General features: G+C 45.6%; 1 protein-coding gene across 1 annotated transcript in view; it reads right to left on the bottom strand.

Annotated features, from left to right (window-relative positions):
* The window catches only part of wwox (WW domain containing oxidoreductase), a 194,221-nt gene that overhangs the window by 163,905 nt on the left and 12,047 nt on the right, over positions 1-18,269 (bottom strand). Inside the window, exon 5 of the mRNA XM_080761067.1 lies at positions 12,450-12,556. Coding sequence (XP_080617193.1) covers positions 12,450-12,556 — 107 coding nt within the window. The remainder of the gene's footprint in view (positions 1-12,449; positions 12,557-18,269) is intronic.

Here is an 18,269-nt window from a genome sequence, read left to right as displayed (position 1 = left end):
ACTACTCTGCCGGGACTGGGAGGTACCATTCTGGCGCATGGAATATACTGTGTATATATATATAAATATAAATAGTGAGAGGAGAGAGAGAGAGTGAGAGAGAGAGAGAGAGAGAGAGAGTGCAGCCGTGCACCAGTTTGTACTGGTGCATGCATACTGTGTGAGCGAGCGGTTGCATTTGCCACCAACCTCAACGATCAGCACAACATTTTATGGGAGTGCTTCACACTCCATTAAAAAGGACCAGACTCTGTTTTCAACATACCAAACAGCAATAACAGATTTAACAGCCCTTCTCTCTGTCCACTAAGCAGGCTCTCAATCTGCTGAATAAAGGGAGTAAACAACATAACTGAGCATTTACAATGGAACGACACAAAAGGGGGAAAATAATCAAGAAACAATATCAAATTAGTGGAACAAGATTATTAACCCATTTTGGACTGAGACCGATTCTAAAAACGCCTTCTAAAGTTGTCTGTAAAACTCAAAATATTTATATAGCAGCATAAAAAATAAGTTTTTTTTTTAATACTGTACATAGTATACTAGAACCCCAAAAGGGGTTCCCGTCCAGGATTAAAGGGGCATATGATGAAACCCTGGAGTTATTTTGCCATTTGTTTTTCTGTACAGATTGAAAACTACAGAAGGGAAAAACATTAGCACACTGAAATGTAAGCATTACCGTGGCCTCGCGGCCAGGCATCGGTGCCTGTGTGTGTAATATATGGTATGCACACAAACCACTCGGCCACCGGAAGCTCCAAAGCACGACTAAATCTTAGCCATTCATTATTAATTGTATTGGCTGCAGCTGCATTGCTTACATAACACATACAGTGGTCTGCCACGTTTATACTCTTCTCTAGGAAAACAAACTGAATCGTTGCACCCGCTTCAAATGTTATCAACCGATAATCACCAATAGGTTACTTATCAATCGAATGCAATCGAGCCAGCAGCCTTGACTGGAGCCTACTGTATACTGGCTGCGATTAGGAAACACGGAAGTGAAATTACTGCCGCCAAAGCAAAAACATGGTGAAACTGACTTACGTGGTTAAGAGGTTATGGGACTTAAATTATGTGGTTAAGACTGAGGTTAGGATTAGTTAGGGTTAGAGTTAGGATTAGTAATAGTCGGACAATGCGAGCAATGCTACTTTTCCTAATCATAACCATTTGGATCCAGGCAAGCCTGAGCCTGCTTGAATGCATTCGAGTGATAAGTAACTTACTGGTGATTATTGGTTGATTTTCATACAAATCCGTTGCCGAATGAGCCTCATTGCCTTTTAATGTGGACGACACAGGGTGAGTTGCACCCAACACCTGTCTCACAACAGCCAACACCTGTCTCACAACACACAGGGTGAGTTGCACCCAACACCTGTCTCACAACAGCCAACACCTGTCTCACAACACACAGGGTGAGTTGCACCCAACACCTGTCTCACAACAGCCAACACCTGTCTCACAACACACAGGGTGAGTTGCACCCAACACCTGTCTCACAACAGCCAACACCTGTCTCACAACACACAGGGTGAGTTGCACCCAACACCTGTCTCACAACAGCCAACACCTGTCTCACAACACACAGGGTGAGTTGCACCCAACACCTGTCTCACAACAGCCAACACCTGTCTCACAACACACAGGGTGAGTTGCACCCAACACCTGTCTCACAACAGCCAACACCTGTCTCACAACACACAGGGTGAGTTGCACCCAACACCTGTCTTACAACAGCCAACACCTGTCTCACAACACACAGGGTGAGTTGCACCCAACACCTGTCTCACAACACACAGGGTGAGTTGCACCCAACACCTGTCTCACAACACACAGGGTGAGTTGCACCCAACACCTGTCTCACAACACACAGGGTGAGTTGCACCCAACACCTGTCTCACAACACACAGGGTGAGTTGCACCCAACACCTGTCTCACAACACCCAACACCTGTCTCACAACACACAGGGTGAGTTGCACCCAACACCTGTCTCACAACACACAGGGTGAGTTGCACCCAACACCTGTCTCACAACACACAGGGTGAGTTGCACCCAACACCTGTCTCACAACACACAGGGTGAGTTGCACCCAACACCTGTCTCACAACACCCAACACCTGTCTCACAACACACAGGGTGAGTTGCACCCAACACCTGTCTCACAACACCCAACACCTGTCTCACAACACACAGGGTGAGTTGCACCCAACACCTGTCTCACAACACACAGGGTGAGTTGCACCCAACACCTGTCTCACAACACACAGGGTGAGTTGCACCCAACACCTGTCTCACAACACACAGGGTGAGTTGCACCCAACACCTGTCTCACAACACCCAACACCTGTCTCACAACACACAGGGTGAGTTGCACCCAACACCTGTCTCACAACACACAGGGTGAGTTGCACCCAACACCTGTCTCACAACACCCAACACCTGTCTCACAACACACAGGGTGAGTTGCACCCAACACCTGTCTCACAACACACAGGGTGAGTTGCACCCAACACCTGTCTCACAACACACAGGGTGAGTTGCACCCAACACCTGTCTCACAACACACAGGGTGAGTTGCACCCAACACCTGTCTCACAACACACAGGGTGAGTTGCACCCAACACCTGTCTCACAACACACAGGGTGAGTTGCACCCAACACCTGTCTCACAACACACAGGGTGAGTTGCACCCAACACCTGTCTCACAACACTTGGCTATAGAAACACAAGCAGACAACCTACTGTACAGTCGTAGTTGCCATGTAAAAATACTGATCACTTTGCAAGACATAGTGGTCATTTCATCATTGAAATGTTAGTTCTGAAATGAACACCGAGCTGCTCTGCAAGTCAAACGACGTGCACTGGGAGATAATCGTCTTCGATATGGGCCAGGAGAGAATGAATCTAATAAAAAGGCAGTGTATCAAAGTATCGCAGTTAGACATTAGTCACGTGAGGCCAACTACGCCATAACCCCGGTGTTGGCTAAATGAATCCCCCTTGTCCCGCGTGTGATTTATGGACCTGTAAAAATACACGTTGTTTTTAATCTACTGCTGCCTGAATCTGCCTCTCTAATGAAATGTGGATCCGTGTGTGTGTGTGTGTGTGTGTGTGTGTGTGTGTGTGTGTGTGTGTGTGTGTGTGTGTGCGTGTGTGTGCGTGCGTTTGTGCATTTGATGATGATGTATGGTCTTTTCGTCTGATTCTTTGAGCATGAATTTACTCTCTGATAAATATGCATTCAGTTACACAGACTGATTAAGCTGTAAACCAGTGTTAACTCTGTGTCAAAGCACATGCAAACAACACAACACACACACACACACACACACACAACAGCTTCCCGGAATCTAATGATAGCTGTGCCCGGGGCAGGATTGTTTGGATGCCTGAAGTGGTTTGCTGATATCCCATTCCACTAGAGCCGACCGACTGCAGTGAGTATCATATGAATACAGGACAAGGCTTAGAAGACTTAACAGCCATATAAGCAAAAAATCTCTATAGCACAGAACAAAAAACAACAACAAAATAAATAAATAAAAAGTTGATTTAAAAAAAAAAAAGGAAAACAAATACAAATCCTTTCTTGTCATGTTCCCAGTGCTGACGGAATCATTTCACACCATTTCCTTTTTGAAACATGTGCTTCATCGTCTGTATATAGACATAGTTGTTGCCCTTCGTCATCAGGGTGACATTGAATTTGAGAGCGCTCAGGGTGCCTCTGCCTGCCTGGACATGGCAGCTGCTGACATGCTGTGACGCACCAGTCCGTTCATTACCGGACAATCCCCTATCTCTCACGCCAAACACAAATAGACAACGGGACTTTGCTGGCGCGCGCACAGTCTTCCTGTCTCTCCCCCCCCACCCAAGTCTCTTATGTGTATAATTTACTGAGACACATACATGCACGCACAGACCAACATGTGCACACGTAACAATCACACATGCACCCAAGGACCCTGTACAGTATGTAGTTGTGTTTTTCCATGCCGACGTGTGGAGTAGACTCTCGGTGGGTCAAGGAGCGACAAAGAGCATGGAGATCTCAGTGAGACATCAAAAAGCACAATTGCATCCAATTAGCCTGCGGTGTCTCCTCCCGCCATCATCGCGGTGCCATCTCGGACCCCGCAAGATAATTTGGAACCACTGCTAAAGACGGTAGAGGAGCTTTTGGACGAAGCAATAAAGGAGGGATAAATGTCTCAGCCAGGTGCCAGATGGCTTCCGCATTGTACAAGAAGACTGCGTTAGCTTGGCAGACATCACCTATAGAAGCCCGGGCCTTATTTGGCTGGAGCATAATACGACAGGTTCATCTCCTGATTTAAAACATTATTACAGCGTGGGCCGGACTTGTCTCTCTCTCTCGCTCTGTCTCTCTCTGGTCAGCACTTCTCAGACTCTCAATAAATACAATCTCTCCTGGCAGAGAGAGAGAGAGGGAGGGGGGGAGTGGGGTGGGGGAACAGAGAAGGAAGACAGAGTGAGAGACAGAGAGATCCAAGCCACCTCTCACCTCTCTCATCATAAGGAGCCCTTCACCCCAGCGGCGACGTGCCTGCCCTCCTTCAGAGGCGAGAGAGAGAGAGAGAGTTAGGGATGAGACCAGGTTCAAACAACAAAGAGACACACGCCCATGCGTATCCTTTCCTCAACAGCCAGCCGACCCCCCACCAACCCCGACATCAGTGGCGGTGACATCGTTTAAATCGTTATATAGTTTTCTTTTTCAAACCCTTCCCAACATGACCCATGGCGAGTGACCCGTCATCCCAACGCTTGCACGTTCAAAAAGGGGGAATAAATAAATGCTTATTTGGCAGAAAATGGTCACCCCGGCCTACTGTGTGATTTATTCAAAATTATTCCTTCACTGCCCCTTCTTCTTCACGCAGAGAACCTGCTCCTCTTCCTCCTCCACGGCAGACGGTAGCACCTGGCCGGAGCGGACGTGCATGGGGATGGACGGACGGACGGACGGAGGGAGGGTTTCAGTGTTTCACTACGGGCTAGAATAACTAGGCAGAAAGGTGAGAGAGAGGGAGAGGAAGTTGGGACACGAGGAAGGAATGCAAGCCTGGCACTTTAAGGATTCATTTAGGGCTCCCCTACCATTTCCCTGGTCACTTTATTAGCAGTCGAAAAAAGAAAGAGTGATGTGTGTCCCAAAGCTATGCAAAGTGCATAATCAAGCATTTAAATACATGTGGACGGGGGTGGAGGGTGAATGTGTGCGTGCACAGTGCACACTGTATGCACAGACATGCATGTACTCGTAGTACAGCGTATCACACACAGTCTCACTCTCTCACTCACACACACACACACACACACACACACACACACACAAAATGCTTACTACAGTGAAAGCGGCAGTTATTCAACTTTTACACTCTTATCCTACTTACAATGTATACCGCTGGAATATACCAAGCACCTTTTAATGATCCCATGAGCGGCATTACACTCCACTTGTGTAATATAAAGAAATCCTCCGTGGTGTATTAGGGGTAAACCCTGTTGTTCTCTAAGCGTTGTGTGTGTGGTCGCTCTTTGGAGGAATCAGTGGAAGATAGAATGGAAGAAGAAGAAAAAAACAGGTGGGGGGGAGGAGGGGGGTGTTGGCGGTATCATCAAATTTACATATCACAATTGCGCCCCTCAATTCCATCCGTCCCTCTCTTTGGCATCAAACGGATGGATGTACAATATGGTATTCCCAAGTTTATACAGCCAGAAAATAAATGTAAAGTATAGGGATGAGACCCGTGTCTCAGGCACGCTGATAATATGTGAGGAGACAGAGCAATTTGCACAGCACCTCATCCTGGGAATAAGTAGAGACAAAAACAAACACACCCTCTAGAATGATTCTGATCATATACTACCTCAGACTGGGGGTTGTGTGGGGGGGCAGTGGGGCACAATGGGGGGGTATATTCTGTGTAGTCTGGGGGGACGGTCTGGAAAGAGGGGCTCTAGGACTGCTTAAGTGCGAAGCCTCGACGACGCCAAACAATCTGCAGCGGATTTATTCCGATCCACCTGGAGACGACCGACGCAGTGGTGCGTCAGCAGCACATGCATAAAAAACTGCCTACTTGGTTTTTATTAGGAAAGAAAACATCCCCGCATTGAGAGTCATACCTATCGCTCATGAGCGTGCTTTCTGTTTCTTCTAAAAGTGAAATAAATAGCGTATGTGTGTGAACTCCTTTTCTTTACATTTACAGTCGTTGTGTCTTGTCTTTACTCCAAGAGGGTAAAATGGAAAGGTATAGTGTAAGTGTGAAATGTGTAAGAATGAAAACAAAACTAAAAGTGTTCTATCCTGAATTTTTTTCTTCTTTCTAATGATTTGATCAGCCCAAAACATTGTGTTTATTGTCATGATTTGTCACAATCAGAGTTGGCTTTGTCTGCGACATAAACGTCTTTATATAAATACTTTTTGAAACGTCTATGAGGAAAATGAACAGGGAATTCACTTCTGGATCTCTCGTCGTTGTGAAAGGGGGCGGGACTGCTGTCTCTCCAGCTCATTAATAAACAGAAATACATTGTCAGATGGGTCGCCAATTTCAGCCAATCAGGAGAGTTCCATTTTATAGCGATCGGATTCCAAATTTCTCTGCTCATTGCTTTGTGTCATCACTTCCAATTTCACTGGTTTATCCTGTATGAGGTCTCTCTCCTGACTGGATACAATTACTATCCCGAACCGTAAAATGCTGATTTCTGTTTCTGTTGCACAGATCATTGATAGAAATGATTACTATCAGAACATAGAGCAATTTAACACTTATTTTAACAAACAAAATAAGAAATATGCACTTGATGACTGCGCTCCATTATGAAATAACCAATACACAATCACTAAAGAGGAGGAATGGTGAGGAAAACATAAGAATAAGAACAATCCCAAAGCCTTGAAACTCCGTTAAATAAAAGGTTAACCGGTGATCTATGCTATCCTCTCTGGTAGCAGAGGACAGAGTTAAGAGTCCTGCTCAGTGACCTAGGATATGAAATGGACCTCCATTTCCTTACTCAATGTGGGGGAAAAGGGACAAAGAAAATGAAAGAGAGAATAAACAGGCAAACAGAGGAGGTGACGGCCTACTGAGGCCCTTTGTGAAAGAAAGACTGCATGGGGTACTAAAGAGTCAACTTAAGAGTCAGGGTACAGAAGGAGTTGAACAGAAAGGAAGAATGACTAAAAAGCGCAGCATCCTGAGGCCTCTGGAGTGTGTGTGTGTGTGTGTGTGTGTGGGGGGGGGGGGGTCTGCAACCGAACAGGTCAGCATTTCATACGTGTCACTTCCTGTTGGCCTCAGCTGGGAGGAGCGAGGCATGGCATGGATGGCCAGCGGGCTACAGGGCCTGTCACAATGACACAGGACGTTATGTACTGGGCAAACAGACGCATGCACGCAAGCATGCCGTAACAGCACACAAACAATAGCATGCATGTGGATGGATATGCACACATTAACCATGTTTCCATTGGATGTCAACCACTTAAGCCTAGCCTCACATAGCCAGACAATCAGACGTCTCCACCTAGTGACATCTAAAGTCAATTAATGGTGCTTCTCAAATTGGGGTCCGAGGACTCCCAGGGGTCCTTGGGGGGTTCCAGGCGATCTGAGCCTCCCCTCCCCGGTAGAAAACAGCTGAGAACAATGACATCACCAAATTTGGAGCGACGCGCCTCTGCACTGTTATTGGTTAGCGAAATACAAGGAAGTGGGCTTCCAATAGTACATTTTCCAATGGGTTTCCCCAAGCTGTTCTTTTTGAGCCGAATGCAAAACGCAAAAAAAAGCCTGCAGGGTACCGAGGCTACCATGCATCCGGTTACCACTCGGTATCTTAGTGTGACAAGGCTAAGTACCTGTCTGTCTGCCACGCTGACTGACCGCTCCTTTCCCTGTCTCGGTCTGCCCGTCTCGCCCCCCTGTCTCTCTGGCCTGTGTTAATGTGCTGTTGTTTGACATTGCAAGCAGCAGGCTGTTTTCTCCTCCCCGGCAGCCTCGGCGGACAGTGAGCTTTAGCCTAATTGGTTCCAGAGCAGACCCTGACAAGAGCTGCTCTCCACAGTGGCTCATATTAATACACCGCCCGTACTCCCCTCCCTGACACATACACACAACCATATTAATACACCCCCCCACCGGCACACAAGCAGCAGCAATCACAAACACGGCAATCAGTGGCTAGCTCGCTAATTAAGGCCCTTACAAAGGATCTTATTAGCATGTGTTGTAGTAGAGAGGGGGCTGGCGGGGGAAATGGGCATTTTGGCTAAAAAGAATAATAATAATAATAATAATACAAGATACCAGACGTGTGTGTGTGTGCGTACATTGTTCTACTCTGGGGGCCAAGGGCCTTGGTCGGCCCACCAAGCACTGGGCTGCATCTCCGGGGAGTCCATTACAGCTCTCAGAGGGAGACGTCAAGAGTCAAAGATAAGCAGAATTTTAGAGGCAATCAGGAAAAACAAATCACTGGCACGCAGGCACCGCTTTGGTTTTTAACCAGCAGCTTATAAGCTGCCTGGGTATACTGTGAGAGGAATAGGCGATGGATCTAGGAGAGGGACTGTGGTGTCTGGTGCAGAGAACGTAGCATCAGAGAGCAGTACCAATGTGTCTGTTTTCCATTTGTGCACTTCACTCTTAGAGTAGTCTCGCGTGGCCAGACTGTTGCTTCTCGCAATTTTCAAATGCTTCCGTCATACAGCCTGGACTGAGCAAGGAAGCTCTGATGATGAGTAAAATATAAAGCGTTAGTGGAGCCTCCTCCTCACTTCCATTTCGTTTTACAGTCACGCAAATAAATCATCTAAGCATAGGATATATAGCTTGCTGCTTAGCAAAAATGGGTGAAAAATATAGGCCTAAAGATATTTTCAAATATGTCTGGCTATTTTTAGACTACTCTCTAAAAAAAAACTACTCTCAGAGTTACGTACAAATGGATAAATTAATACGGAGGTCGGATTTTATTCCGTACAAGAAGGAATGAAACATTATTCGGGGGCAATAAACAAAAACGTGGCGGAACCATCGCAATGATCGCATATGATAATACGAGCCCATCCAAGTCGGACTGCTCCTTCATTTCCGCCATTTCAACCACAATCAACTCTATTTTCCTTTCGCTCATCTTGTCTTTGCATTCCGTCCGTCCGTCATCTCTCTCCCGCCATCCTCTTCCCCGGCATCCATCTGCTGGTTAATCCCCTGTACGTTTTACTGTGGCTTCCTCACAGCCTGTAAACGCAGCCCCCCTTGAACCCTATAAAGACAGCCCCGGCATCACATCAGGGCTTATTGTAAAACACAATCAGAAGGTAAACGGTGGTTAGCCCCTCTACACTATACTCTAAACTCCCCTAATCAGAAGGTAAACAGTGGTTAGCCCCTCTACACTATACTCTAAACTCCCCTAATGAGAAGGTAAACGGTGGTTAGCCCCTCTACACTATACTCTAAACTCCCCTAATGAGAAGGTAAACGGTGGTTAGCCCCTCTACACTATACTCTAAAATCCCCTAATGAGCCTGCTGGCGGTTGGCAGCGGTGGAAAAAGTACTCACAATTTTCAATACTGCAATATAGCATCGAAATGTACTTAAAGTACCAAAAGTATTATGCAGAATGTCTCATTTCAAGTTTTCAAATGTATAAAAATCTTTTGAAATAGCATCTACAAGCTTGTACATCTGCTATTTTGAAATGGTCGATGTTTAAATGCTGAAGTGGTTATTGCATGATTTGAAATAATAAAATAATAAATGTAGTGTATTAAAATTAAAAGGACAATATTTGCCTCGAGTAAAGTACAAATACCTCAAAATTGTACTTAAGTACAGTACTTAGTTACTGGTGTCCACCACTGGTGATTGGGCTGCACTGCGACCACGGATAGCTGGCGAGCAGCAGGAGAGAGAGCTTATTGGAAGGAAGTCCTGCAATGAAGAGCGGAGCAGAGGCCCCATAATGCTTGCCACGTGTAACGTAAACACAGCCAGAACAATAGAGAAATAAATCCATGATTACTTCACCCCAACGTTATTTAATAGGATATTCATATCAGCTGAGAACAATGATTGCTCTCTCGCTCTTCTGGGAACCTGTACTGTACAACAAGCAGTGTTTACCAAACGGTATATGCACACCGATGAGACCAGGTGTAGCTTGGCATTTTGCGACAACACATTAATATAATTATTTTATTTTGTGTTTGGTTTTATTCGACAGGACTTTCAGTAGAGAGACAGGAAATGGGGAGAGATTCAGGGAGTGACGCATGCATGCAGAAATGTTTCCGCCGCTGGGCTCGGGAATCAAACCTGGGGCACGCTGTCAGGCTTCAGAGCCTATGTGGTACGCACCTTAATCACTGGGCCATCGGCGCCCCTATAATTAATTAATTATTTTGCATGTCATTATCTTTATTATTATTTTTGTGCAAAAAGATCTCAGAAGCTCACACCATTTGACATTGTGTAACGTTTGAGCGCAATTATTTTTTAATTTTAACGCACTGCTGTGCAGCAGTACATTGTGCTGTTGATACAGTATAGCTGCATGCTGGTCCTGGCAGAGCAGAGCATGATTGGCTGGGAAGGATGTGCCCTCTGACCCTGCTCTTCCTTAACAGCCAGTGGCCGTTGTGACCTGCCCATTATCCGCAATGTGTGTGACCCTGCTATTATACCCCACTGTCAGAAGAACCACTACATCTCTCCTCACCACTGCTATGAATGTTGGAGCCACCGCACGTACACTTACACACAGGGAAAGAACGCACCAAGGAGAGACCGAGAACAAGAGAGAGAGAGGGGGGGGGGTGAAAGAAAAGAGGCTATTGTGAGTAACGGCAGGCAGGTAGTTAGAGGTCAGGGGGCGTCCCGCGGTATCGGGGACGGCAGCTCGGCTCCCTGGCAGGCGGGGCGGAACTCTGCGAGCGACCTGGAAGTAGATATGATGACCTTTTGTACGGCGGACCCCCCAAAATATAGCCTCTTATCAAAATGACCTTAGCGCGGGGAGCATGGGAAGCGAGAGGAGAGTCCATCCATCAACTTTAAGATTAATCCTCCCCGCTATTCTTCTCCCGAATCTATTAATAATGTCGCCGGAGGGGGAGAATTTTGCTCTAAAGATTTATTCTGATATCGTGACTTTTATTCATTAACCTGTAGTGTAGGCAGGGGGATTCCTTATGAAGGAAATGTGGTGTGGTGCTTGGGGAAGTCTTACTTTGTGGAGGACGCTCTCTTTGGACTTTTTAATGGCTCGATGGTTGCGACAGGAAAATCATTATGCACATGCCATTGTACTACAGGAAACAGTGTCATTCACTCACCCGGGCTCGCTGAATTAGTTCATTTTTTTAAGCGGTTCTAAACATGAACAGTTTTCCCGACAACGTCTCGGTTAATTCCAACGGGCGGAACACGCGTGGAAGGCTGAAAAATCAATTGGGACTATGAAATCCCGGCATTTAGATCAGAGCTTTTCCCCCTCGCTCATTTAGACAAAGAGGCCGCATTAATAGATCTGTACAGTGGATTTCACACTGCGGAGCAGCCCTGACAGCCTCGGGGCTTAGTTCAATTAGAGACTTGGGGGAGTTTAAACACCGCAGCCCTACTCTTACTCAAAGGCATTTGTCTCTCTCTCTCTCTCTCCCTCCCTCTCTCCATATCTGCACTGAGCACTCAGCTCTCCTCCGTCTTCAAGTCCCCCCCATCTCTGTAATCAACCCAGTGCTAATGGCTTATTCTTTCTGCTTCAGCACCCACATTTCACTTGTTTATTTTCCCACACTCGTAAATCTGGGGGACGCGTCACACAAGCACTGCGATATTAGAGCAATAATCTCAGGTAATTATCAGATGCCCTCTCCCTCCCTATACTCAGTCCCTCCCCTCCCTCGCCAATCTATAGCACCCCCCCCCCCCCCCCCCTTCAATACTAGACCTCCATACTTTTTCCTCTGTCACTGAGAGGATAGCAGGCTTGCAGTTTCAGAACATATGGACAATGCGCAAGTCTGTGTTCATGTATTCAGTATACGTTTCCAGAGCGCACTTCACACCGAGCAATACAAACACAAAGTAGATCAGAAACAAAACATAATGGCTGTGCGAGTCAGCCCGGCTGGTTGAAATTCATTGAACAAGAATGACTCAGTCATAACTGCCAGGTGCAACAAGCTCTTCGTTCGTTTCCGAAGTGTCATTGGCTTAGGAGGCAGCCAATCATGACTAGGTCGCTAGTAAGGTCGCTAGGAGGCAGCCAATCATGACTATGTTGACCCTAAAGTCAGGTGAGTTCAAATGTAGTCCAGGCGCTTTTCAAGTACCTGGCAAATAGTCCACTGCCACTTACCCACTCCTGCTGTATGAGGCCGACCGCCTTGCCGGCCCGGGACAGATTCCGACACGCCAGGATCACGTGCGCACCGTGGAGGGCGAAGGACTTGGCCGTCTCAAAGCCTGCAGTGTGGAGAGAGACAGAAAGAGAAAGTGAGAGTTGGGGGGGGGGGGAGGGGTTGGAGAGACATAGGCCGACAAAGACATGGTGAGGAAAGAGATGGCAAGAGCACCACGCTTTCAAGATTAAGCTATTTTTTAAGATAACTCTTGAGATTCTCAGGGCAGTCGGATCGGGGCGGGGGGTGGATTACAATCCCTATCAATTTTCCATGCAATTTCTTTCATTGAGGAAGAAGCCAGTGGTCTTGTGGAGAAACTTAATCATTTCTCTCTGAAGTGATGGTGCTGATTGAATTAATGTGGTTGCTGGGAGAAGTTCCCCTTCTTCCTCCTACGAGATAAAGTTTGGGCGTCCGACCACAGAGTGCAGGAGGTGTCGCTCAGTGTGCATGGGTTGAGTGAGCTTGGTTACTAATTATGTTTGTAATTATACAACGACGCCATCAATTATGCAGCCATTGTGGAGATGGGGAGTCAAGTGTTGAACAACTTAGCCGCCACGGCGTTCGTTCAGACTGAACCTTGGCGTTGATATTACAGGCACATCAAAGGGCCTCCGATAAGGACGTTTCTCCCATCAAATGAGGTCCTCTGATAGAAGCAGGATTTATCAGTCCAAGACTATACTTCATGGCTCCATCCAAATCATACAAGTCACGATAAAACTGACAAAAAAATGAAGATGGAGGGAGAAGTTCATTTCTAAATTGCAACTCTAAATGGGTCATTTCAACCCGTAGGTTGAATTAATTTATGGGATTCTTCTTTTTTTTTCCCTCACACATTATATATTTTTTTATTTCCTCTGACATTCACTATATCCTTCAAACGTTTTGCAAAACAGTAAGGGCCCTATTTTGCGCCACCCCTTACCCCTTATCCCTAAACTTTTACCATTTTGAAAAACAGGTTAAAATACTGTAGTTCAACTACATTGACACGTTGTGAGCTTGTAGATCGTCTATTTGAACTATTTTAAAATGTTTTTCAAAATAGTTAAAAATGGCAAATACGTTTAGGGATAAGGGGTAAGGGGTGGCACAATGCTAAGTCTACAATGGCACAGGAGCACAGTCAAAATGTTTCAGAAGCACTCTTACACAGTACAGACAAAGAAAACTAATATCGTCGCCGTCAGGAGGAAACCACCTACCGGTAACTACATTTATTGAGGTATTTTTTTCATAAATCGATGCTATTGAACACCCTTTACCTTAAAAAAATATTGAACCAATGAAAAGTTAAAACCTCTTAACTCCATTGGATCCTCAAACTGTCCCAATCCCTCCCAATCTCATACAAGAATATATATATAAAGTCACAATACCAACTTTGATGAGGCAGTATCGCGTTGTTTTAAATATATATACGGTTTTATTCATTTCCTGGAAAAGATTGGAGTTAGGTGGTTTCTCCCCGACAGCAGAGATATGTACAAACACATGCGAGCCAATACACAGACGCACGCACAGAGCGGGCGTCGTGCCCTGATTGACAAACCAACGCATACGGCTAAGTGATTGTGGCGACGAGGGTCTGAGGCGGCAGGGCGGCACAGCAGGCGGGGGGTGTATCAGACGGTGGATTAATATGAACTGTAATTAGATTATACGTCTTAATCTGATTTTCATTAAGGAACGGAACTGGGAGGCCTAATTGTGAGGGGAGTGTTAAGGAGTAATATCTATTAAAACTCAAAAATTGGAGCGGGATCGGAAGCCCTTTCTGACAAGTGAAGCATGGAATTAAATTATATGACACCTTATTAGGTGTAATGGAGGGGACTGCAGCTGTGTGTGCAGAGATCGTTTCGCTCGCGAGAAATGGAAATGAAAATAAAAAACAACACGATTGAGAAATCAGCGGTTTCAGCTGCTGAGTGTACACACACACACACACACACACACACACACACACACACACACACAGTAGAGTAGCTACCTTCAAGACACAAATTCAAACTCAACACAAACACAAACCATATAGAGAAAATTAGCTAAATGTGTGGCAAATCTGCAAAAGAAATGTTTACCGCTAGCTTTTTTCTGTCTACTGTTAATACTGTACTATATATTGTATTGTATTATATTGTACAATAACAATATAAAAGGCAAAATTCCAAAAGAATCATTACACTTTAAGTAGCATGTGACATGTCAAACTAGGGGATTTTCATGATGCTGAATCCATTCCAAGCATTCATTTTGCACGAAAATACTCCTTGGGCTAAATTCGGCCATACAGCCACTTGCCCAAATGTGCCCAATTCATGTAAAAAGGAGTGGTTTTTGTACAAATCTAATGCTTGCAATGGATTCAGAATCATGAAACACCCTATAGTTTGACACATGCTACTTAAGAAATGCCCTGCTCTCCAAAATGTTTTGGAAGTGTGTTATAGTATTGCCCTAGGATACATTCATTCATTCATTCATTCAAACCATTATTTATTCTCGAAAGACATTGAGGTCAATCATCCTCCTTTGCAGTGTTGTCGAGACACACATACCTACAGCAGCACATTCTAAAATGTTACACATCAAAACAGCAAAAGTTATACAAAGGGAGAGAGAAAAAAACTGGATTCCAAACAACGCCATAAGTTAAACAGTGATTATTTCATCCTCAGTAAATTGAACAAGAATACTGGCTGCCTAGTAAACATCACCTCACACTCTCTCACGCTCACTTGTTGTGTGTACAAACCATGAAAGTGAAATTAATCGACACCAGTGTTTTCCATAATAGAGAACAAATTAGAATATGGCAGCGACAACAACAGCAGCGACGAAGCCATGTATTTCCAATGACAAATAACAAGGGCTTGACATTAATTGTGAAATAACGAGAGTGGCGTTGCTGTACAGAGGCATTCCCCCCCACCCCCATGCCTGTGTTGCCGGTAAAGAGGGGCCATGCTGAAATGAGTTCCTGGTCAGGTGTACAACAAAAGGGAGCCTGTTTCACCGTCGCACGCTGACGCCGGAACATGACGAGAGGTCACTGCAGGGTTTCGGTTGCACACTGGTGGATCGACAGACGCCATGAGCTGTTTTACAACACGCGGTAGGCCGTACGGTAGCTGTAATGTTGGGCCTGGAACAGTCCTCAAAGCTCTTTGTCTCTGTCAGACAATGGCGAAGTCCGTGCACAGTAGATATGAGAAAAAGAAAGGGAGAATTCTCTACACTTTCAAGTGTCAACCCCAGTCTGAGTGTAGACATCTGGCAGAAGTGAACGCACAGCACAGTCCAGCCTCACCGAACCATCAAATCACACGTGTTTTGTAGTAAAAAATATATACAGTATATATATTTATATACAGTAAAAAGGTTCCACAAACTGTTCAAAATGTATTCTACTGTATTGTGTAAAAAATGGGTGGGGGGAAAAAATCTCCATTAAGCAGTGAATGCTCTTCATGGTACATTAGGATCCTGGCCCTCCTGATATCCCCAATAATGAGTGTGATTTAGTGATTTCACGCTTTGTTTGTCCTCCCCGCCCCACCGACCCTCCCTGGATCCCCGTCGTACACAGGTGTATTGGCTCAACGTAATGAGATCATTACCAGCCTCGTCAGGGAACGTGTTTATTTGGCAAACGGAGCGGCCGCCGACTCTCTCTCTTTAACTTGATCTGCATCCAAAGAGGCATTTAGCTAAAATAAGCCCAGTACATGTGGGCAAAGTGAAAGTCAATTTGGATCATTACAAGACCTATGGGTAAGCATGTTTTGGAGCATTCCGCACCATAAACACTAGCTGCCTAAATATCACATATCCACCTCAAGGCACCATTGGCTTGAACATGTATGTAACATGAGTTTATAATGGTCAAGTTATACTATTCTCAAATCATTACGATTATTACTTTCAGCATGCAAAAAATATGGTACCTGTGAAGGCTGTGATATCCCTGGGAGCTATGAAAAGATATGAATGAACATGGGAAACAGGGAAAACGATCTTCTGGCTTCCTTTTTCATCAGCTGCTGTTCTTTAAACCAAATTCTGCAAATAGACTAATCACTCCTATGGGTTGTTGTGTTCTTTTTCTGGTGAAGGGCAACTCTTTTTTTCCCTCCTTGTGTCAAAAGTAAGGTGGATTGGGGCAGAATTCCACCATTTCCACACAGGTGAACTAAATCTCTTCTAAATTGGGCCTAGTGATATACCTCAGTTCTGGCCTGCAATTCTACCCCCACAGGCTCTATCCCTCTAGACCCCAAGAACACTAACTCCTGAGTGTCTCAATGATGAGTACACCTGTTCCTGTTGCTGCTGTGAATTTCCAGACCCAAAAGAACATCCCAGCTTTGCAGGAGCACCTTCTAATTCCTTTCCATTAGTTTTAGAGGAGGGGTGTTGTCACCCCCCCTCCCAAAAGTGGAATGTATGGTCAGTAATTACAGAGAGGTATAGAGCTGTTCCAGACGAGAGGAGTGGCTTTATACCCCATGTACCTCAGTCCCCCAATTCTCACCTTCCACCACTGTTACCGCATGTGCACGCGCACATGCACGCGCACATGCACGCGCACATGCACATGCACACACACAAGCAGAAAAACCATGAACATTATAGCACACAAGGCCAAATATACACGTGTATAAATATACGTACCATATATATTCTCTAGACACGCACGCACACAGTGTGCTTGTGCGTACAGACACGTCGTACATCTCTAGAGTGCGAGGGCTATTTTCATCACTTCCATCAACCCCCCCCCCCCCCCCCTTCATGTAACTTTTGTCCCCTCATCATCTGCAGACTGTAAACTCGATAGGTCTATAAACTACTTGACTACACACAATAACCCGGCGCTACCCCCTTTTCATTTTATTTCACTCACACAGCCTTTGAGCACATATATGTATCCCATCCTCTCTTAAAGCACTTCACTTCTATTATATTAGAGCTGTAATCATTATTGAGCCCTTCTTGGCCTCCAGCGTTAACACTCTCCTTGCATGTTACACCGTGGTTTGGGTCTGCATATAGCCAGTTTCATCCAAGGTTAATAAAGTTGAATAATTTGACTAACCAACCATAACTGGTTCTCATTACGTAGCCAATAAACACATTCATCAGGGAGGACATGAAAGAAAAAGAAAAAAAAGAAAACCCTGTCTCTTCGATTTCCTCGCTCGCTCAGTTACAATAACATAACCTACCATCGAGGCCACACACACACACGCATGCACACACACGCATCCGCACACACACACACACACACACACACACACACACACACACACACACCCTGTCCCACCACGGCAGACACATGAATGCTGCAAATATAAACATGGACACACTCCGGATGTCAGCTAACCCGCTGACACTCGCAGACGCTCAAGACTACACACACACACACACACACACACACACACACACACACAGACACTGACGCTGCATGCCACCCTCACCAGGAACATCTTTTTATCCATCTAATTCCTCACACTATGAATAATGCATCGTCCCTCCTCTTACCGAGGCTCGGGTTTAACGCATCGCCGCGCGGGGTCTTTAAGGGGGTCCTTATTCATAAACAGCGGTGCAGTAAATACCAGGGCTTTGCAGCCAATTTAATGGCAGTTATGCTTAACAAATCTCCCTCAATCTAATGATCAGCCACAAAGCCAGGCTATGGGTTTAATCTGCACACAGAGGCTCACTTCCCACCCCCCCCCCCATCCCCGGCTCCGCGA

The sequence above is a fragment of the Protomyctophum bolini genome (genome assembly GCF_963924005.1).
Source record: "Protomyctophum bolini genome assembly, chromosome: 4".
NCBI lineage: Eukaryota > Metazoa > Chordata > Actinopteri > Myctophiformes > Myctophidae > Protomyctophum > Protomyctophum bolini.
This window is presented reverse-complemented; position numbering and strand designations above follow the sequence as displayed.